The sequence below is a fragment of the Schistocerca cancellata genome, chromosome 11, assembly GCF_023864275.1.
Source record: "Schistocerca cancellata isolate TAMUIC-IGC-003103 chromosome 11, iqSchCanc2.1, whole genome shotgun sequence".
NCBI lineage: Eukaryota > Metazoa > Arthropoda > Insecta > Orthoptera > Acrididae > Schistocerca > Schistocerca cancellata.
Genome location: NC_064636.1, coordinates 33,814,005 through 33,838,037, shown reverse-complemented (window position 1 = coordinate 33,838,037; position 24,033 = coordinate 33,814,005). Strand labels below are relative to the sequence as shown.

Sequence of the window (24,033 nt, the reverse complement as noted above, 5' to 3'; positions counted from 1 at the left end):
AAATTTTCACAATCGACATGTGTGGGCTGACAAGAATCCGCACGCAATTGTGCAATCACGTCATCGACACAGATTTTCTGTGAACGTTTGGGCAGGCATTGATGTCTCAATTGGGCCCCACGTTCTTCCACCTACGCTCAATGGAGCACGTTATCACGATTTCATACGGGATACTATACCTGTGCTGATAGAACATGTGCCTTTACAAGTACGACACAACATGTGGTTCGTGCACGATGGAGCTCCTGCACATTTCAGTCGAAGTGTTTGTACGCTTCTCGACAACAGATTCGGTGACCGACGGATTGGTAGAGGCGGACCAATTCCGTGGCCTCCACGCTCTCCTGACCTCAACCCTCTTGACTTTCATTTATGGGGGCATTTGAAAGCTCTTGTCTACACAACCCCAGTACCAAATGTAGGGACTCTTCGAGCTCGTACTGTGGACGGCTGTGATACAATACGCCATTCTCCAGGGCTGCATCAGCACATCAGGGATTAAGTGCGACGGAGGGTGGATGCACGTATCCTCGCTAACGGAGGACATTTTGAACATTTCCTGTAACAAAGTGTTTGAAGTCACGCTGGTACGTTCTGTTGCTGTGTGCTTCCATTCCATGATTAATGGGGTTTTAAGAGAAGTAATAAAATGAGCTCTAACATGGAAAGTAAGCGTTTCCGGACACATGTCCACATAACATATTTTCTTTCTTTGTGTGTGAGGAATGTTTCCTGAAAGTTTGGCTGTATCTTTTTGTAACACCCTGTAGAGGTTATCACAGCAGGTTGGTAGATATCTTACAATGTGTCATTGTGTACTGAAAGATACAAAGTTAAAAGCCAAGTGTGATGCAAGAGCTGAAATCTGGTTATCAGGAAAACTGGTTGTTAACATCGACTGCTAATGATTACTTGGACCCCTTAGTCTACTTCACATCAGATGATCTTTGACACCTTGTATGCACAATTCACAGATGCAGAGAAGCTGAACACAGTGTTCAAAGAAGATGTAACAACCGCTCACACATCTGTGGCACACATGAGGATTGTGTTCCCTGAAGACAGACGTGTCAGTAGAGGCCTCTGGCCCCATAGGTCCTTGCACTTGAGCATTGTGCGATTTTTATTTAGGGGGCTCATTAAAAGTGTATGCTGACAATCTCCACCCAACAGACGATCTTAAACTGGAAATTATTACAGACATTAACAACATCACGCCTGCAGAATTACGGAGTATTGCTGGTAACAATCATCACACAAAGTCAGCAATCCCTTAATGCCCATTGCCACCATTTAGTGCACATCTACTTTTTTTTTATCACCACTATTATCTATTTTTTTAGTTAGTTGACTGTTACTGGAATCTCGGGAGTGAGGTATACCAGTATTATGTGGGGGCAACCTGTATAACTACTGTAGTGATAAATACCGTTCCAGAGGAGTGACACATAGTCCTACATTATCTCACCTACGAATAATATTTACAACTAAAATTTGTAACAGAATATGACAAATGTAGAAATTCAGATGTTCACAGGAGGAGTTATTTTTATTCTGTACATTGTTAGCATTATCACAGAACACCACGTGTCTTCGACACTAGAGGGTAATCGCAGCAACTTTGCAAGAAAAAAATGCCTGCTCAGATGCGGTAAAAAAAATATACCACAGACTGCCAATCTGGCGATCATCAATATGCGCAGACTCCCAATGTGTAGGTATATTAACAATGGAACCTTCTGAGAACATGAAATGAACTTGTTTTCATTCATAGCTTGGGTAGTGAATCAAGACAGTGTTTATGTAATCTGGTTAAACTACATATTGGTGAAGAGAAGATACAAGTCGTTAATGGGATTGTCACAAGTTGTTTCAGAAATGTCGAATTGTAATTCTGTACTTTAAAGCAATGATAACTAGAGAAAAAAGTTTGAAAAACTTTAAGGGCACAGCAGTCACATAAAGATACAAATATTTGTTTATTCCAATAAACTAGCTTTGTGTCTTCTCAGGCCCACCTTCAGATTGGGCATTCACAAGTTAGTAATATATAAGGTCTACAACTTTGCTTCCCTCCTCTGTCTCAAAGTCTGAGGCTTTATTCTGAAAAAGATAAATGATTTACAATTGGAAGTATTGGTCCTCACTAGTCACTACTTTGTCTCATCTTTTGTGCAGCATACAAATCCCAGGGCAGAAGAACTGGGTATTCTCTAGGAATTTTGCCATCGTCCATATGACCAGAAGCGATGGTCAGCCACACAGAGTGCCACTGATAGAAAAAGCGGGTTGTCAGAGGAAGCAATGTCTAGAGAATATGATGGGTGGGTAGGACTTCCCATTTTAATGTTTCAAAGTACATTTTGACAGGTTTTGGGACATGAGACCACAATTTTCATGCTGTAAAATCATCTTCATATCTGTTGTTGTATTGTGGCCATTTATCCTTCAGTCTTCAGCTCAAACAAATCAACTGCTTTTGATAACGATCTCCTGCAGTTGTTTCCGTTTCAATAGTTTTGAAAACCTTGTCTCTTTCACATCCCCTATCTTTGACGTCAAAAATCACCATTCCTGAAGCATTGAAATCATTCTCTGAATGTTCTTTCACTAATAGCTTAGTAACCGTAGGTCTTACCCAGCATTTTATGAGCCTCAACTGTAGATTTCTTCATGTTAAAACAGAAAATCAAAAACTTCTGGCAAATGATTAAGACTGAGCTCATAAGTTGACATATTCAATTGAGAATAACTTTATGGGGTAATCACAAATCGATCAATATTTTGGTGGTGCTATGTTTACCAAGCTTATTGTATGATATGACCTACCATTTGCAACTACTTCCTTCTATTACAAAACGGCAGATCCAAAGTTTTATGTGGACCTAATATATCTTTTAATACGACAAGAAGATAGGAAGCAATTCAGCATATTGCGACGAGTTATAGTTAAATAGCATGTTGTGTCAGAAAATCAATTCCTTTACTTGCTGCACCCTTACTCTTCTCCTGTTGGAGATTAAGGGATTAAGCAGTTCAGTTCATGGGATAGTCTATCTGTAGTTAGTGACATCATCCAGAAATATGGTCAAATTGTGCTAGTGTGTTGGGCAGTATGTTTCGCATCTATTCTCAATGGAAACATATACAGAGAATGGCAGCACAAATGATCACAGGTTTGTTTGATCCCTGGGAGAGCTTAAGCAACTGAATTGGCAGAATCTTTAAGATAGCCGTAAAGCATCCGAAGAAAATCTACTAATGAAGTTTCAGGATTTTTTGAAAGCCTGCAACTGTTGAAGCTTTGTTTTCTAGATTTTACTGCAATAAATGAAAAAACACACAATTTCTAGTTAGTTATTGATTTTTGAATGTAGTTAGTGGTAAAATTTTAGAAGAACGTGTGCTTTCAGTTTTCTTATGGTCCATTTGTGCAGAGTCGCACACATGTAAACATTACGTACAGCTTTCAGTGCACAGTATACATCGAGAATAACTTACATAAAACAGTTACAAAGATGCATTTAGATGTGGTTGACAGAAATAATGTTACAGGTCTTCCATAGATATGCTTTTGGATAGATGGTATTTATCTTAACAATATGATTTACAATAGTGTTTGTTTCTATATGATACTACTATTATTTAAGTATACTGTTGAAGCATCTGAAAAATTCACCAATTCATTTCCAAGTCTTTCATTAAGCATTTTGTCTTCAAATTTTTTGTCATGTATATACATCTCCAGTTGTTCCAACAATTCCATTTTACACCCGTCATTTAGTCAGTGGAGTACTTTGATATTTTGCTGTACTTTTCCAAATGGATATCCTGTATTTTGTATATGTGTAGCCATAGCTGATGACGTATCTCTTGTGTGGGTAAACTTTAATGTGCTCTGTGTACCTATACTGAAATTTTGGTTTGTTTGTCCTACGTAGAACATGGAGCACTCCTGGCAGTTTACTTTGTATATTCCAGAGTCTCACTGTGTGTCATTATCACACTTTATATTGTGTATTAGTTTTCAATGCAATTTATATGATGTAGAACACCCAACTTTTACTTTGTGATTTTTGAAAATATAGAAAATGGATTAGTCTGAAGAACTGGAGATAAACACACATTACAGAAAATATGAAGCCAAAATCTTAAACAAAAAACTTTAAAGTAATCGATGAATTTCTTCAGATATTTTAACAATGTACTTAAACAAAAGTAGAAACATACAGAAACAATCATTATTGTAAACTAGATGTAAGCAAATTATAATCCATATTGTCAAGATAAATACCTTCTTTACAAAAACGTGTCTGTGGCAACCTGTAACATTATTTCTGTCAGCTACATCTAAAATCATCTTTGCAACTGTTTGTTTACGTATGTTATTCCCTACTTATTCTGTTCACTGAAAGTTGTGTGTGATGTTTAAGATGTGTGGGACTCTGCACAAATGGATCATAAGAAAACTGTAATACAGGTTCTTTCCAATTTCACCACTAACTAAATGTAAAAATCAGTAGCTAACTAGAAATTGTGTATTTTTTATGTACAGCAGTAAAGTCAATAAAATAAAGCAGAGTCTCACACATCGAAAACATTATGTCAAAATGGCATAGTATGAAGAGAAACCACATTTGAAAATGGGAATCATTTTCATAAAGGTGTAATGTAAAATATGGAGGGGAAAGGAAAAGAAAACTGAGACTGATAGCACAAGAGTTATTTATAAACAACCCCAAAGTTTCAGGAACTGGCTTCGAATGATGATTCTACCAGTGTAGAAACAATCATTCACAGACATATCGTTAAGGATAAGAATAATTACAGCACACAAAGAGGCATTCAAACGATAATTCTTCTTATTCTCCTTGCACAGTAGATGCAGCTGCAGCGGCGGCTCACCTCATGCGCAGCACCAGGTTGATGGGCACGGGCTCCATGACGTGCTGCATGGCGGCCAGCGTCTGCTGCTGTTGCTGCTGCGGGGGCACCGGCGGCACGCCCATGCCGAGGCTCATCGCCGCCAGCCGCTCGCCGGCACCCTGCACCGCCGCCGCGCCCGCCAGCGCCTGCTGCGCCGCCGCGCCGCCCGTCTGCTGCGAGTGTCCCGACGCCGTGCTGCCTCCGCTGCCACCCCCAGCGCTGCTGCTGCCTCCCCCTTCCTCGTGTTTGTCGCTCTCGCTGCCCGACGAGCCCACCGTGTCGATGTTGTTCATGGGCTTCACGCGCTGAAATGCGGAGAGGAGCGTCAAGTGCCATTCGGGCGAACGACATTTCCCACTCCCAGTTTGAAACGAGGAAAGACGATCGTGACAAAATAGTATCGGGTAGGCAATATGTCCCCGAACGCGTACTGTGTGCGGTCATTTTGTTTCACATTTGTACACAGTCAAATACAGAGGTGCGCAGTTCGAGTAACCGGCAAAGTGCGGTGGCAAGTAAACGTCTCCACCTGGTGTGGGCCGGACCTTTTACGTGTCGACGTCACGACTCGGCAGCGTCTCGACTGTCGAGGAGCGGACACCCTCTCTGAGAACGTACACGGCAGTGGACGAAAGGAGGTCCTAAATGAAATGTCACTCACTTCTTGTCAAGCCTACAGGATGTATCTTCTCTCACATTTATATTGTATCTGCTCCGAGCTACAAAGTAATTGTGACCTTTACACCCACTGAAACAAATACGAGACACTAAGTGATGAAATGCTGATGTCATTTCGTAACAAAAAGGAGAAAAGTTCAAGTCTTCTCAGGTCTGAGCATATTTCTAGGGAGATACTGCTTTGCAGGACCTACAAATAAAGAAGATAACTAACGGTGACAGAGTTAAATTAAAGGTAAATTAACGCACAATACGACAGGTGACAGTTCGAAGTGTTCTGATTCGGCTTCAAACACATAAGAAAAGGGTCAAAAACATTTCAGGACGCAATATATCTGGCACTGCGATATATTCCAGGTACAGGTGTTCATCTATACAGGTACTGTTCTCTCCGTTTTACCTTTCGGATTTCAGATTGCACATATAATGAGAAGCACGCAATCCTGCCACACACGAAATCGGCTATTAGAAATGTTTTTTATTTAATTATTCTTGTTTCAATATAAAATTCAAATGTTTCAAAGTAATTATTTCATTTTATAAAATTCATTTCTATGAAACGAAGTTTCTGTAAAAATTATATAAAGAAAACTTAAAATGAAAATTATTATTTGCTGACTCACACAAAAGATATTTCACTACTTTTTTTTATTAAGTTGTATCTTCAATCAACTTTGTATCGAGATTTATGCAGGGATAGCTGTAACAAAGCTGTGGCTGACAAGTAGTGTGCTATCCAATTTTTTTATTTATATTTTTTGACCAAGGAATTAAGAATAAACGGAAAAATTATTTTAAACCAGATTTTTTTAAAAAAAGGTAGAGTGTTCCACACATATGGAAAACCTAAGGAATCTAGTCACCTAAATGGAACTACTACAACAACAATCACTCAGATTGATCCATAAAGATAAAATTTTTGTTTATCTTCCTGCTTCTAGAATGAAATGTTCACTCTGCAGCAGAGTGTGCACTGATACGAAACTTCCTGCCAGATTAAAACTGACCTTTGCCTTTTATGGACAACTGCTCTACCAACCGAGCTAATCTGCCAGCAAGTTTCAAATCAGCGCATACTTTGCTGCAGAGTGATAATTTCATTCTGGAAACATCCTCCAGGCTGTGGGTAGGCCACATCTCCACAATATTCTTTCTCAGAGGAGTGCTAATGTCACAAGGTTTGCAACAGAACTTCTGTGAAGTTAGGAATGTAGGAGATGAGGTACTGCTGGGAGTAACATTGCGAGAACAGGTCACGAGTTTTGCTCAAGTAGCTCGTCCGATAGAGCGCTTGCCTGAGAAAGGCAAACATCCTGACTTAGAATCTTGGTCCAGCACACAATTTCAATCTGCCAAGAAGTTCCACTTGCTGCTGTCGAATGACTATAAATGAGCTGCAACAATCTCGCTGTTTCGGAGCAAATTGTGATCACTGTTAAAAGTTGTGTACATTCTGTAGTAGAAAATAACAGTAGTAAGAGCGTACACATATTGTACTAATGTAGCTTACCAATCTTGAAATTTGTGTATTATCTGACACACACCTATAAAATTTCGAAAAACAATTACAAGTGTCCACCGTCACTGGCAGCCTTCAAACCCTATACTAGCATTTACTTTTTTTGAATCATCATTTTTCTAACTGGTTTGAAATGGCCCACCACTAATTCATCTATTGTGCCAGCCTATTCATAAAGAGCAGCACTTGCAACCTACAACATGACTATTTGTTCCACTTACTCCAGTTTCTGTTTTACATTCCTTTCTTTGACAGTTCTTCAGAGAACCTCCCAATTCCTGGTATCACTCCACCTAATTGTCAACACCCTTACACAGCACCACATCTCAAACATTTCAATTTTATTCTGTTCCAGTTTTCCCACAGTCCACAATTCAACAACATACAATGCCACGCCCCAAAGGCACATTCTTAGAATGTTATTCCTCAGATTATGGCCAACGTTTGACGCCCCCCTTTGCCTACACTAGTCTGCTTTGCATGTTCTCCTCGCTTCCGCTCGCATCGTTTCTGCTACTCATCAAGAGGATTATAAACTGTTACACAACAGAGATATGAATTAATGTGTGTCTGAGAAAGGGGCCATTTAGATGCTGCTACCTGTGCCTAGCCTGTGCCTAGAGCCGTTGGTAGCAGATGTTTCGTTCGACCGTCTGCTACACTCGTATACAAATAGAGCTGGAAAATGTGAACATTCTTAAAATGGCCTACACATATAGATAAACATACACGCCGTCCCCGTACGGCAAAGATATCGTAGGAATGTACGATTATATCTCAGCTGACAGAAAATTTAAGAACAAAAATAGCAATTATTTTATGTACCTCATTTGACTTTTTTCACTGATCTCGCTGACTGTCAGTCTTCTGAGCAGGCGTGAGAAGGGTGTATGCAATCTAGTTATCTCAGTATGAGAATGTTTACAGAGTTCGTGACAGTCGCGAGGTCACCTAAGAAATCAAGGTAACAAGGATCTCGTGAAACTGATGTTTCACGTTATGGAGTTGCAACAATTCTTGACTTTTACACCACGGAAGCCACATATGTGCAGCAATTGTTCCCTGACGACTGTGACAGAAGAATGGAGTCTGGAGAAATTTCCTTGGGCTGGAATGATGATTGGCCTAAACTTTTTGAGAACATTCTGTGAACTGATGAGACAGTTTTCCACATTGGAGGAATTGTAAACAGGTGTAACTGTCTTCACTTGGCAGCCAAAAACCCAAACGAATGTGTCAAAAAAAGCACAGGGCCATCCACATGTGACAGTACAGTGTGGTATCACGTCATCCAAAGTTGACGGTCCATTCTTTCTGCGGAACACAATGAATGGTGAAAGAAAAATGGAAATGCTGCAAGATCGTGTACGGGCAGTAATTTCACAACAGAACAACCCACAGCTTCACTTCACTTCATGTTGGATGGAACACCTGCACATTGTGCAAATGATGCATACCAGTTCATTTTAAAAAAATGCACAGAGATTGGTAGGGCTTATGTGGAGGATTAAAATGATGTTTAACACAACCTCAAGGAGTGCTGTTTCTATCAAAAGTAGTTTTATAATTTATTTATGAACCAATTTTCTTAACCATTTAAAATGGGGATGACATATCAGATCCTCTGTATATAACATCAATTAACATCATCACTCCACGCAGATGAGCATAACACACTGTAACCGTCAGGGATCTGCTTTTGCATTACAGAAAGAATATATGACAGAACTGCGGCAATATGGTGCCATAGTGCAATGAAAGACCACATCAAGTATTAATAGAATCTCTAAATTACCACGAACAGTGATGATAGGTATATTTACAAGCTGATTCTTACAGGAAAGTGAAAGGAGTTACCAGCTACTACTCCGTAACTGTTCATGATTGAAATTAAACATGGCTTATAAAATGTTCATCCTTATCCTTTGCAGCAGAGATATCTTGGGGTCATGTTTTCACTGAAAATCTTGTCATTTCTCTCATTTGTTTGTATTAGTACTACCTAACTCTTATTCTATTTACACTGCACATACTGATACATTTGTATGCAGCAAACTTTCTCTCATCAGCAAGCGAAAGCAAGTTCAGACACACAAAAATGAGATCGACAGAAAGTGCAACGTGGCTTAGCAGAAATTGAGGACAAAAGCACGAGTTTATAAATATGCATAACTAGGAACAAAGATTGATGCTCCATATGGGAAAAATTAAAGAGACCCTTCAAATTAAGGACACCTTTGGAGGATAGAGAAGTAGCTATATGATTGTCAAACAGCTCAAATCACAAGCCAGTACTGGGTAAAGAACGGAATGCAAAGATGTGGAAGCACTGTGTAGAGGGACTATAGAAAGAAACAAACTTTGGGGACGATATTATAGAAAGCAAAGATGTAGGTGAGATGAGATAGATGTGATACTGTGAGAAGAATATGGCAGAGCACTGAAAGACCTAAGTGGAAACAAGGCCCCTGTAGTAGACAACATTCCCTCATACTTACAGAGATGCTCGGGACAGCTAGCTATGAAAAAATTATTCCACCAGTGCACAAGATATACAATGTAGGCAAAATATCCTCAGACTTCAGAATCGGGTATGTACAGAGTTGACAAAAAATCTAAGGAGTATCAAAGGAGTCCCCACCATGTATTACTTCACATTTACAGCACAAGCACACAAAGTAATTTTTAATGCCCCATTTGGAGAAAAGATTTCAAGCAAATTTTATTCTATTAGAAACTAACAGTTATTGCTAAAACTGCACAGTATACACAATATTGCTTACTGGTTGCTAAGTTTAAATTAAATACAGAATGGCAAACAATGGTTTTTTAATCAAGATCAATGGTCATATATGCTGACCAAATAAACTCTAGACAGAGTCGCTGTTTGTCATGTGCACATCGAATTTTTAAGTAAAGTGTGCAAAGGAAAATAAAAGCACTTCATAGACAAAAAATTGGCGACTTAATTTCCAAATTTGTTAGTTTAAAACATCAATCACTTGAACCTTTTTACATGCATTATTTTCATTTTACAAGTTTAGAATTACCTAGTGCCATCTCGTGTCGTATTAAGTAACTTATGTAAAGCCCCGAAACTCCAAAACATCCGAATTCCAGGTAATTAACCGCAATCTGGCAATACCGTCGTGGCCCACTTTTTGGAGCTTCGCAAGAGAGGGTGGCGGAGGAAAGGGAGTGTCTCGATTAACCACCTTCCTCTTCTGACTGTAGAAGACTAGGTGTGGTTATGAAGGTGACCCAAACAGTACTGTGCTCGAGCTGAATGACATGCTAAGAGCATTGCTCTTCACTTTGGGATCACAATATGTTGAAAATATTTTCATGGTGAAAATATGCATTTGAAGTCACACACTTTTCACATCACGATAATATAAGGAGTTTCTAACAAGTTCTTTGCGTACAAAATTTTGAGCACTATTTAGAACTTTGACAATTGAGGTGTTTCTAAGAAGTACAAGGAGTCTCTACACACCCTGTAGTAAGAATGTAAAAATTCCAATTTCACAGAGGGTATGTGCTGACAGCTGTGAATACAAAAAATTATGCAAAGGAGAATAAAAAATCTTATATTACAAAACATCAGTTCAAGTTCCGGAGATATGTAGAAGCATGTGAAGCAATACTGGCCCTAAGACTTATCCCAGAAAATAAGTTGAAGAAAGGCGAAACCACATGGCAATGTTTGACAGTTGCTCTGAGGAAATATTCTGGAATTTGCACAACGTGATCCGGCAGCAAACCCATGAAGACTATTTACAACACATCTGCCGGGAAAGCTTGAAGAGTCACAAGGCGGAACTATGTTTATAGCATCTGTCAATTCAGAGAAAGCTTTTGACAATGTTGAGTGGACTACTCTCTCTCTCTCTCTCTCTCTCTCTCTCTCTCTCTCTCAAAATCTGAAAGTAGCAGGAGTACAATACAGATTATTTACAATTTGTGAAAAAAGCAGACTGTAATTATAAAAGTTGAAGGACACAAAAGGGAAGTGGTGGTTGAGATGGCAGTGTGACAGGATTATAGCTTATCCCCGATGTTCATTATGAACACACGGAGTAAGCTACAAAAGAAACTGAAGACAAATTTGGAAAGGGAATTAAAGATCCAAGACATTACAATTCTGTCAGAGACAGTAAAGGACTTGGAAGAACATATGAACAGAAAGGACAGTATCTCAACAAGAGATAAGATGAACATCAACAAGAGATAAGATGAACATCAACAAGAGATAAGATGAACATCACCAAAAGTAAAACAAACACAATGGAATGTAGTCAAATCAGCCAAAGCTGAGAGAATAAGTTTAGGAAGTGAAAGAAAAAGTGATAGATGTGTATCTGTATTTAGGCAGCGCAATAACTGATGGTGGCCAAAGTAGAGAGGATATAAAATGCAGATTGGTAAAAGTGAAGAAAGCGTTTCTGAAACACACACTTTACATGCTAGGAAGTCTTTTCTGAAGGAGTTTGTCAGGAGTGTAGATCTGTACAGAATTGAAACTGACTTTAGATATGAAGATAACAGAAGCTTTTGAAGTACAGTGCTATAATGATTAGATCAAATAATAAATGAGAAGGTACTGAATTGAAGAAAAAAAGGTTTGTGGCATAACTAGACTAAAAAAGGGATTAGTTAATGTGAGACATCTTGAATCATCATGGAATAGTTAATTTAGCAACGGTGGAAAGTGAGGGGAGGGGGAGGGACGGTAGGGGAAGAGGTGGTTAACCGAGGCTTCACTACAGTAAGCATGCTCAAGTGAATGTGAAATGGGAGAGGCTTGCACAAGATAGTAGCATGGAGAGCTTCATCATTCCAGTATTCGGACTGAAGACCACAACAACATACTTTAACTTCTCTAGCAGGTTTTAATTGCCATGTTTGTGTACAAATATCAATGAGGTTACTGAAATATGATGTTGGGGAAAAAAATTTAGGACACCTGGATAGATACAGCCAACTCTGACCCAACGATGGTATGTGCCGCCCGGGGGAGAGTGATAATGGTGTCAACATCATATGCTGAAAGATAGCACTGTGGCACAGCTTACACAGCGCCATCTGTGTCTACCCTTAAATAAGGGATGCTCACATCCAGAAGGCTCAGTGGGGTGCAAATGAGTGAAAGAAAGCAGGCAACCACGACAGAGATGCACACGTGGTTCCTACAGCCAACTGAGCCAGTTTGAAAGGGATGAAATTGTGGTCTTCCAAGTGGTGGAATGCTCCTTTCAGATAATTGGCAAGTACGTTGTATGTGCTGCAGCACTTGGGCCACAAGGGCAGCTGTGACAGATTGTACAGCTACCACAGCACTGATAAGGGACCTCATTAGTCCATACCCATCAACAGGAACTGTCGCAAACCGGTTATTAGCAGTGAGATCACGGGCACGCACACCTTTAGCCCGTCTTCCATCCACCCACACCGTCGACATGCACAGATCGACTGGTGCTGTCAGAGGATCACTTGGAAGATGGAATGGCACATCGTGGTCTTCAACAATGAAAGTGGATTCTGCTCGCACACAAGTGACAGTCGTTTGTGCCTACGACCTAGACCCGGTGAACACTTTCTTTCTCGTAGAGTGCATTTGTCCGAGAAACAGTGACCCCATCCCAGGCCTTACAGTCTGTGCTGTGATAAGCTACAACTCTCTTTCAACCCCGGCGTTCCTGTAGCTGACGCTAACCAGTGGTCCATACGTGCAGAATGTTGTTAGACCTGTTCTTGCAACAGGAAGCTAATGTGTTGTTCCAATTCTCCCGGAGCAACTTCTCTCGCCAGCACAATCTCCGGACTTTTCTTCAACTGAGCACGTATAGGATACGACGGTACAAGAAGTCTCGTGCAACTCGTCAACCAACAACTCTCACGGAACTACGTGAACAGGTCGAGCTGGTGTAGCATAATGTACCTCAGGACACTATTCGTCATCTGTATGATCGACTGGTTGCCAGAGTCTGCACCTGCATTGCTGCCTGTGGAGGCTACGCCACGTACTAATATGGTGTTTCAGTGTACGTCAGTATCTGGTATCTCAGAACCATATGTGCTACAGATTTGTAGAGGTGGTCATTTCATGTACCCATATACACTGTTGGAACAATAAATTTTGAACAATTTGGATACGTAAAAAGGGTGTACTAACTTTTTTCCCTTCAGTGTATTTAGAAGTGTATGTACTGTGGTCTCTGTCTGTACCTTCGAAGTTCAAGGAAGTGTTGATTCTTCCTCACTATTCACAAAACTAGTGGCATTGTCTGAGCCGCTGGAGTTGTGGAGCTGGCAGTCATCTGATCTGTGTGTGTGTGTGTGTGTGTGTGTGTGTGTGTGTGTGTGTGGTAAGGGGTCTCCCCCCCCCCCCCCTCTCTCTCTCTCTCTCTCTCTCTAAGTCTATCATTGACTAATGCATTGATAGCCGAAAGCTTTGTTTATTTGTGACAGTCACTTTGTTGTGCCTATCTGCGACTCAGCATCTCCCCTATATGGTGAGATGCTGATTGGTTTTTGGGGCGCTCAACTGTGAGGTTATCAGCACCTGTACAATTTCCCAACCTTTGCTCAGCCCAATTTCACCACTATGCTGGATGCAGTCATCTCGAGGCAGGTATAATATAATGGAATACATTATATTATCTCCACAAATGGAAATATAATGGTGAGAATCTTATCTGAAATACGTTTACCTACAATAGAAAACTATGCCTTAGTTATTGAAATGACAACATCTTTACATGTGTGTTTCCTATTATCATAGTTCACAAATGCTGTCTTGCTGGTTTGACAGTTTGACATTTACAAAAGTATAATACTGATTGAAGAATAAAGCTAAGCATAGAGTGGAATAATAATTCAAATTCTGTGAATGTATATTTATGTGCATATTTGAGGATGGGGAGGGGAGGCGCAGAAGGGGGAGGGGAGGCGCAGAAGGGGGAGGGGAGGGGCAGAAGGGGGAGGGGAGGGGCAGAAGGGGGAGGGGAGGGGAGGGGCAGAAGGGGGAGGGATAGTAAAAAATGAAATAAAAATGTTCCATTTTTTACACATCCACAACATCACTTAAGAATGGTCTAGAAGGGTGGAACTAGACGTGAAGAAAAAAATTAATGCAGTAAAAGCGGAAAATTACACCATATTTTAGTAAGATGCTCGAGTAGATCACATGTCACTCCAGACATCAGAAAGTATCAGAGGTAAATTAGATACAGAAACTTGAAACAATTACTAGCATAGCTGTCTCAGTGTGCTAAGACAGAGCAAAAATCCCGGTCTTTCTTCATGTCGGTAGTTAGCGTGCTACTCGTAAATTCCCCACTCTTAAAATTTAAAATGTACATTACACTGTCACTCTTGGCATCTAAGATGTTGGTTAGATCCAAGTCAAGCTGGGAGTTAACCATAGGTCAGTATATTGAACATGCACAGTTTAAATATGTTGTACTGAATCCAAGGGTAACAAATTACTTACTTTTAGCAAATACTATGGAAAGGATAGATCGCTACCCACTGTATAGTAGAGATGCTGAATCGCAGACAGGCACGGCAAAATATTGCTAAACACTTAAGTTTACGGACAAAAGGATTTTTTCTTGTGGCTGCCTGTAACTCAACAGCTCCACTATACGGTGAGTAGCAATCTACCCTTTCTACAATCCATCCAGGATTTTCTACTGTTTGCTTTTTGTCAAAGTCTATTTATGTAAACAGCACAGTTAGGAAAATAAAGGAAGAAAGTAGGAAAATAAAAAGGAACTATGAACTCTGTAGGTGCATAGTGACAACCATACAACGAGGTTAAACAGAACTGGTTTGAGTTAATGTGCTGCTGGAAAGAACATGCCTCGAGGTGAAGCAGGAGGGAGAGTAACAAAAAGCAGAACTCACGTCTTCGTCTGACGAGTCGCCCTCCTCGTCCTCTGAAGACCACACCCACTCGCCAGTCACTGTGCGGTGAAGCCGCCCTGACGCTCCGGGCTGCCTTTTGGACGCCTGAAATTATGTCCGTAGCACGCAATTATATATCCGCATCACTAAAATACTAATTTTATAAGGTGTAAGCACAATTTCTCATCACTTACACACAATACAAAAAATTAGTAAAGCTACCAGAAACATTACACTTATCGCAAACTGTTAAATAGTGTCATTGGAACCTATCATTTAAAATATCCACCACCATCACCATCAAAGAAGTCCCCTTGCAAGTCAATACATCATTCCCAGCAGTTTTTCCATGAACTGAAAGTTCCCTGAAATGCATTTTTCATGATACAGTTTAGTGCCACTTGTGATTATGTTACACTCTCCTCAATTGTGTCAAATCTTTAAACTTTTAACCTTAATTTCATTCTGGAGAATTAAACTAAAGTCACTTGTGCAGGAGAGGGGACTGACGCAGATTATAACTTCAGACTGTCACAATGGAGGAACCTGTTGCCTTTGTCCCACTTTTCCTGATGTGTTCTGCTCTCCTTCAACTGCATAAGGACACTGCGGTAGAACACTACAGTGACAGACTGAGAAGTGTATTAACTCGAGGTTCTGTGTCAAACGGATGAGCACATTTCACATCACACTTCATTTGTCGAGGTTTCTCGAGACGGAGTGACAAACGTCTCTTCCGTCTTCACGATTGCTGCTCGGTATTGGGATTGTACTCAAACCCAGCTTCCGTCGGGATTAATATCCGTCAAAAGAAAGGCTGGTTCACTTTCGAGCCTTTCCTGAAGTTCTCTGGAAACTTGCACACAATGCCGTTTCTGCTCATCGCTGACAATCCGTTGCGCAAACTTTGTGGCAATCCGTCACATTGCAGTTCGTCGGACAAATGCTACGCTGAGTCCCATAAGGTAGGCACAAAATATGGCATACGACCCGGATGTTCTGCCTAAAATCTTCCAGCACCACAGTGTTATCGATGACGACATTTTCAGGAGTGATGCCAGTCGGCGGACGTAGTGAATGGAGATCGTCATCTGTCATCTTTAAAATGTTTAGGATGGTCTTAAGTGATTATGACCTATGCCATCTTCCCCAAATACTTGCTTCAACACGTGTGTGTCTGCAGCCATTTTTCAAAATGGGAAACAAAAGTTAATGCACACACCTTGCTCCCAGACACCCACAATTGTCAATTTCGCAAGACGTGCAACACACAGCAATGGAAACTCCATAAAAACTAAACACTACCACCTAGCACAAACCTGATCGAGACACAGACTCGTGAAGCACATTCGGGATAGAGCCCGGCGGCGTTTCATCGTACCAGCTAGACTTGACATGCTATATGTACGTTCTGGGAACTTTTGGGTAGCACCTCACATTTCCACGATTCACAGTAACTTCTCACACTTCAAGACCACAGATCATCATCTAGTAACTGTTTGTGAACATACCAATCTGCAATGATATTTTGTTTTCAGCTATCTTCCTCATAATTACATCTGTTAAGATCACAGAATCTGAACAGCTTATGAGGAAACAAAACCTGGAAACTGCACAACAGACAGGATGGCGATTTAACCTGTTCAATTTATTACCTACTCCAAAGTCTACCACGAAGTACGGGGCAGTAAATATTCACACCAGTGGATTAGGAACAAAGCAATTATACACGGTAATTCGAATTTTTTGCCAGTGGTATACTGGATACACCTCGTAGGAGTCATCACACGCTTTTTCTCCGGTGTTTTGGTAGATACTTGGAATTTCGTTTTTGCACTGCATAGCTCGAGTCAGCCCAACAGTTACTGCTCACCGTGTCTTTCACGCGATGCCCAGTGACAAAAATTATTGGTTTGTTACCCTTCACAAACAAAATTATTTAAATCAGAATTTTATGTCCCCATTCAACAGAGTGCTCCAAATTTAGTCTAGTCAAATATTCATTTTGTCAATATGTATAACCAGTAAAACACAAAAGTAAGTGACTCAGTAGTGCCGGGTGCTTAGTGCTAGTAGTCAATGCAGGCCAGGGCAGTAGTGTCGCTGCCTCATTTTGTTTGTAATGGGAAAAAACTTATGCTTTCTGTTGACAGTGGGTGTCTCATAAAAGACACGAGGAGATCTATCAGACTCCAGTAACACAATTTGAAAAGGAAACTGCATATATCTGCTGAAACACCAGAGAAAATATGCACCCTGTATATATTTACCAGAGCTACTTTAAGGGTTAAACAACAGACAACATAAAACTTCAATTTTGAACAATTGCACTTTAAGTAGCAATGTGCACAGTAATCAGTTGCAAATAATGTTCATTGCACATATGCAATAAATGTTGTTTGTGACTGAATGACGCATATTTGCAGTAAATATTATTTGTGACTGATTGCTGTACCCTTTACTACTATAAATAGAGTCACTGAGCACAACTACTTCCCAATGGAGTTAAACCTGATAGAATTGCCCTTTAGTTTTCCTTAAAATTATACTGCCGTGATATGGAGGAAAGAAAGGTAGAATATAAACAATTTAGGAACAAAGGACACCACTCACCAAATAGTAGTAACACTGAGTTGTTTGCAGGCATATGAAAAAGAATGAATACTTGCTATCTTTTGGACGAATCCTGCAACCCCCCCCCCCCCCCCCCACTGCTTAGTGTGTTCATCTCTTGGTCTCCCTCTACTATTTTTACCCCCCACACTGCCCTCCAATGCTAAATTTGTGATCCCTTGATGCCTCAGAACATGTCCTACCAACCAGTCCCTTCTTCTAGTCAAGTTGTGCCACAAGCTCCTCTTTTCCCCAATTCTATTCAATACCTCCTCATTAGTTATGTGATCTACCCATCTAATCTTCAGCATTCTTCTGTAGCACCACATTTCGAAAGCTGCTATTCTCTTCTTGTCCAAACTATTTATCGTCCATCTTTCACTTCCATACATGGCTACACTACATACAAATACCTTCAGAAACGACTTCCTGATACTTAAATCTATACTCTACGTTAACAAATTTCTCTTCTTCAGAAACGCTTTCCTCGCCATTGGCCAGTCTACATTTTATATCCTCTCTACTTCGACCATCAGTTATTTTGCTCCCCACACAGCAAAACTCCTTTACTACTTTAAGTGTGTCATTTCCTAACCTATTTTCCTCAGCATTACCAGAGTTAACTCGACAACATTCCATTATCCTCATTTTGCTGTAATCGGTGAACCTCAAAGTTTTTATTTCTTCTCCATGGATTTTAATTCCTACTCCAAATTTCCCCTTTATTTTCTTTACTAGTTGCTCAATATACAGATTGAACAACATCGGGGAGAAGCTACAAGCCTGTCTCACTCCCTTCCCAACCACTGCTTCCCTTTCGTACCCCTCGACTCTTATAACTGCCATCTGGTTTCTGTACAAATTGTAAATAGCCTTTCGCTCCCTGTATTTGACCCCTGACACCTTAGAATTTGAAAGAGTATTCCAGTCAACATTGTCAAAAGCTTTCTCCAAGTCTTCAAATGCTAGAAACGTAGATTTGCCTTTCCTTAATCTATCTTCTAAGGTAAGTCGAAGGGTCAGAATTTCCTCATGTGTTCCAACATTTCTACGGAATCCAAACTGATTTTCCCCGAGATCGGCTACTACCAGTTTTTCCATTCGTCTGTAAAGAATTTGCGTTAGTACACTCCTGGAAATGGAAAAAAGAACACATTGACACCGGTGTGTCAGACCCACCATACTTGCTCCGGACACTGCGAGAGGGCTGTACAAGCAATGATCACACGCACGGCACAGCGGACACACCAGGAACCGTGGTGTTGGCCGTCGAATGGCGCTAGCTGCGCAGCATTTGTGCACCGCCGCCGTCAGTGTCAGCCAGTTTGCCGTGACATACAGAGCTCCATCGCAGTCTTTAACACTGGTAGCATGCCGCGACAGCGTGGACGTGAACTGTATGTGCAGTTGACGGACTTTGAGCGAGGGCGTATAGTGGGCATGCGGGAGGCCGGGTGGACGTACCGCCGAATTGCTCAACACGTGGGGCGTGAGGTCTCCACAGTACATCGATGTTGTCGCCAGTGGTCGGCGGAAGGTGCACGTGCCCGTCGACCTGGGACCAGACCGCAGCGACGCACGAATGCACGCCAAGACCGTAGGATCCGACGCAGTGCTGTAGGGGACCGCACCGCCACTTCCCAGCAAATTAGGGACACTGTTGCTCCTGGGGTATCGGCGAGGACCATTCGCAACCGTCTCCATGAAGCTGGGCTACGGTCCCGCACACCGTTAGGCCGTCTTCCGCTCACGCCCCAACACCGTGCAGCCCGCCTCCAGTGGTGTCGCGACAGGCGTGAATGGAGGGACGAATGGAGACGTGTCGTCTTCAGCGATGAGAGTCGCTTCTGCCTCGGTGCCAATGATGGTCGTATGCGTGTTTGGCGCCGTGCAGGTGAGCGCCACAATCAGGACTGCATACGACCGAGGCACACAGGGCCAACACCTGGCATCATGGTGTGGGGAGCGATCTCCTACACTGGCCGTACACCACTGGTGATCGTCGAGGGGACACTGAATAGTGCACGGTACATCCAAACCGTCATCGAACCCATCGTTCTACCATTCCTAGACCGGCAAGGGAACTTGCTGTTCCAACAGGACAATGCACGTCCGCATGTATCCCGTGCCACCCAACGTGCTCTAGAAGGTGTAAGTCAACTACCCTGGCCAGCAAGATCTCCGGATCTGTCCCCCATTGAGCATGTTTGGGACTGGATGAAGCGTCGTCTCACGCGGTCTGCACGTCCAGCACGAACACTGGTCCAACTGAGGCGCCAGGTGGAAATGGCATGGCAAGCCGTTCCACAGGACTACATCCAGCATCTCTACGATCGTCTCCATGGGAGAATAGCAGCCTGCATTGCTGCGAAAGGTGGATATACACTGTAATAGTGCCGACATTGTGCATGCTCTGTTGCCTGTGTCTATGTGCCTGTGGTTCTGTCAGTGTGATCATGTGATGTATCTGACCCCAGGAATGTGTCAATAAAGTTTCCCCTTCCTGGGACAATGAATTTACGGTGTTCTTATTTCAATTTCCAGGAGTGTATTTTGCAGCTGTGGCTTATTAAACTGATAGTTCAGTAATTTTCACATCTGTCAACACCTGCTTCCTTTGGGGTTGGAATTATTATATTCTTCTTTAAGTCTGAGGGTATTTCACCTGTCTCATACATCTTGCTCACCATATGGTAGAGTTTTGTCAGGGCTGGCTCTCCGAGGCTATCAGTAGTTCTAATGGAATGTTTTCTACTCCCGGGGCCTTGTTTCGACTTAGGTCTTTCAGTGCTCTGTCAAACTCTTCACGCAGTCTCATATCTCCGATTTCATCTACACCCTCTTCTATTTCCATAATATTGTCCTCAAGAACATCGCCCTTGTATATACTCCTCCCACCTTTCTGCTTTCCCTTCTTTGCTTAGGATCGGGGTTCCATCTGAGCTCTTGATATTCATACAAGTGGTTATCTTTTCTCCAAAGGTCTCTTTAATTTTCCTGTAGGCAGCACCTATCTTACCCCTAGTGATATACACCTCTACATCCTTACATTTGTCCTCTAGCCATCCCTGCTTAGCCATTTTGCACTGCCTGTCAATCTCATTTTTGAGACGTTTGTATTCCTTTTTGCCTGCTTCATCTCCTTTCATCAATTAAATTCAATATCTCTTCTGTTACCCAAGGATTTCTATTAGCCCTCGTCTTTTTACCTACTTGATCCTCTGCTGCCTAATCTATTTCATCTCTCAAAGCTACCCATTCTTCTTCTTCTGTATTTCTTTCCTCCATTCTTTTCAATCATTCCCTAATGCTCTCCCTGAAACTCTCTACAGCCTCTGTTTCTGTCAGTTTATCCAAGTCACATCTCCTTAAATTCCCACCTTTTTGCGCTACATATGCCTCAAAATCAAAATTAATAAACCTAAGCAACTGAAGAATTATTGTGAAATGAAGTTAATTTTTGATTGACAATTTATTCATGCCACTCATGTTGACAAATAGTGCATCCGTTGCAAATGTACTTCAATTTAAAAGTGCCAACTTAAAAAAAGAAAATATCGCAATACAGCAATGCCAATAATCAAACAGCACTATGCAATTTTTTTAAGGACACTCACATTGCTTTCATTCCTTTGTACTGCATTTCTGAATCGCAACATGAAAATTTTTAAAGCGAAGAGCTCATTGGCACCAGCTACAAGTTAGAAACCACACACTTTAGCATAACGAACATGGCATTTTATCAGTGTCAAAACAGTATTTTACATACCTCTTACTCGACTGTACAGTACGTACAAGAGACATCTCTTTGCTTGAACAGGAATTTCTATTTAAACAACTGTACACTGTTCCATCTCTCTCAGTATGTACACAACAGCGGTTGCAATCTTAGGAGGTGGGATGGGGTTTAACATGCCAGTCGATCAGTTACCTCAGCAAGTAGTTGACATGTTTAGTATGTGTGTTTCAGTATTTTTATACATATACAGTAACAATAAACGGAACCATTAATGTTTGCAACATTTTAAATATTGTGAAATCCAAGTTAATGTATATGCATGAAAGATAACAGACTCTGTAATTTGAAAATGGTTGGACGGAAGTTAAAACATAACCCTCATTCAGGATGCCTTCGGTATCTACCGACAACACACTGGTCAGCAACGTCAACAAAATAGGGTGTGCCAATTGAAGACTGACTCTCCTAGAGACTGCAGCAAAATGTAACATTTCTGTAGCATCATGTCATGAAAAATCTGACAGTATCTTGGAATGCATCATGCTGCCATGAAGTTGGTCCCACGGCACGAGTTGAGACCAGAATAACCTTTGTCTCTCACTGTCACAATTTGTGAAGAGCTTTTGGATTGTGCAAATGAGAATGAGATGCTCCTAAGAGAATCGTTAACTCATGATGAGACATAGGTCTATGGTTATGATGTTGAGATCAAGGTTCAGTCTTCACAATGGGTCAGGAAAGGTTATTCAAGACCAACAAAAGCTTGTCAGGTCAGGTCAAATGTCAACGACATGCTGACAGTTTTCACTGACTGAACGATTAGTTCATTACGAATTCACGCCACAAGGACAAACTGTTAACATTACTACTGGGACGTGTTGCAATGTCTGCGAGAAAATGTGACACGGAAACAACTTGAAATGTGGCGAGACAATTCATGGCCCTTGCATCATGGTAACACAACTGCACATTCATCCCTATTGGTGCATGACTATTGCACAAAAAAATGAAATCACTGTGCTGTCTCATCTGATGCACTCTCCTGACCTGGCCCCAGCAGACCTTTTATTTCCAAAGTTGAAAACCCCGTTGAAAGTATTAAGATCTGCAACAACAAATGGCATAAAAGAAAATTGGCATAAAAGAAAATTCACAGACAGCACTTCCCGCAATCTGGCAAGAGGCGTACAAAGACTGCTTCCAAAAGTGGAGGCAGTGTTGGTAGTGGTGTATCAATTGACAAGAGTATTTTGAAGGAGACCACACACAATAAGTAAAAGGTAAGCACAGAAAAATTTTGAGGAACAAAGTTCCAGAATTTTTTGTACAGACCTCTTATTGTTCATAAACATCTCCAGTTTATCAGTCAATGCTTCAATATTCCTGGCAAGCAGTGGAGTGCAAAACTGCCACACATGCACACATGTTGCTGAATTCAAAAATGTCGTTCAAGTGGCATTTGATTCTGCAGCTCAAGATGTGGTTCTGATGTTGGTTCAGATACTGCTTTTGCCAAACATACCTATTGTGATTCTGCACATTGATCCATGCATTTTGTTGAGACCCCTTATGTATATTTTCAAAATGTGATAGAGGGCAAACAGAGTAAAACAACTGAATGCTTTCACCATTCTAATCAAAGTGGTGTGGACAGTTTCTAAATATAACAAATACTGAATTTCTGTTCAAGCGGAGAGACTTCCCTTGTTAGTACTTTTCACATTAAACAGCTGCAGCGGAGCGAAACGACTGACAGCTGGTGAGCATGCTCGATTAAAAGCTGAACATTTACAACATCGTAATTTCTTACTATGAGAATTGTGGCCCATATTTTTATGTGGGATGATTTCTGTGGCTGATGTCTTGGTTGTGAGTTCTTTTCTTCTTAACATATGAGATCAAGTTGGTGAGGTTTCCTTGTTGAGAGTGAACCACAGGGTCAACATAGTAGATTCACCAGTTCGTTCCAATCATTCACACACAGAATGTGGTGAGATGTCCAAAGTGCCATTCCACTGAGCACTCCATGGGTCATCTAGCTGAGTACACATTCCATTAAGCTATCACTCAAAAGAGAGATTACATCACTTTTTCATTGAGGCAGGTAAACTTTACACTTCCAGTGGAGTGGTGATGCAATAATTCTTTCTAAGATTGTTACAAGCACAACTAGCAACTACAATTCTGTGGTTTTCGAGGAAACAAGCACATTCCCTTTCTTCACAGTTAAAGGATGGTTAAAGCCTCATTTTTCTTGTTACTATATAGTTTATATATTACTTTGAGGCATTAACCATTCCTGTTCTTAAGCTAACCTACTGTATTTGGTGGATTTTGTATTTACACTTGCTTATTTAAAAAAAAATGCAATTTAAATGAAAAACTGCATTAAATATCTCTCCAAAACACATTGTTTTTGGTGAAATTTCATTTTCTAAAATGGTGAGAAGTGTGAAACCCGTATAGGGTAGCACTACTGTTAATCTGAAAGAAAGCAAACCAAGTATCAGAAAAAAGCACTATTTTTCTGGAAACTTCCCTGTATTGCAAGAATGTAAAAATGTATCATTGCAGATATGTCTAGTCCTGTACATACTGAAACATATTATAGTAATTTATTTGCAAAATTTTGAGTGTCTTTGATAAA

The 24,033-nt window shown here is 41.0% G+C and overlaps 1 protein-coding gene across 5 annotated transcripts in view; it reads right to left on the bottom strand.

The window, feature by feature from the left end:
- Window positions 1-24,033, bottom strand: part of LOC126108920 (serine/threonine-protein kinase OSR1) — a 525,656-nt gene that overhangs the window by 10,298 nt on the left and 491,325 nt on the right. For all 5 annotated transcript variants that reach the window (XM_049914286.1, XM_049914284.1, XM_049914287.1 and 2 more), the window contains 2 exons: window positions 15,035-15,139; window positions 4,906-5,231 (listed from right to left, as the gene is read on the bottom strand). In XM_049914286.1, the coding sequence (XP_049770243.1) occupies window positions 4,906-5,231; window positions 15,035-15,139 (431 nt within the window). The remainder of the gene's footprint in view (window positions 1-4,905; window positions 5,232-15,034; window positions 15,140-24,033) is intronic.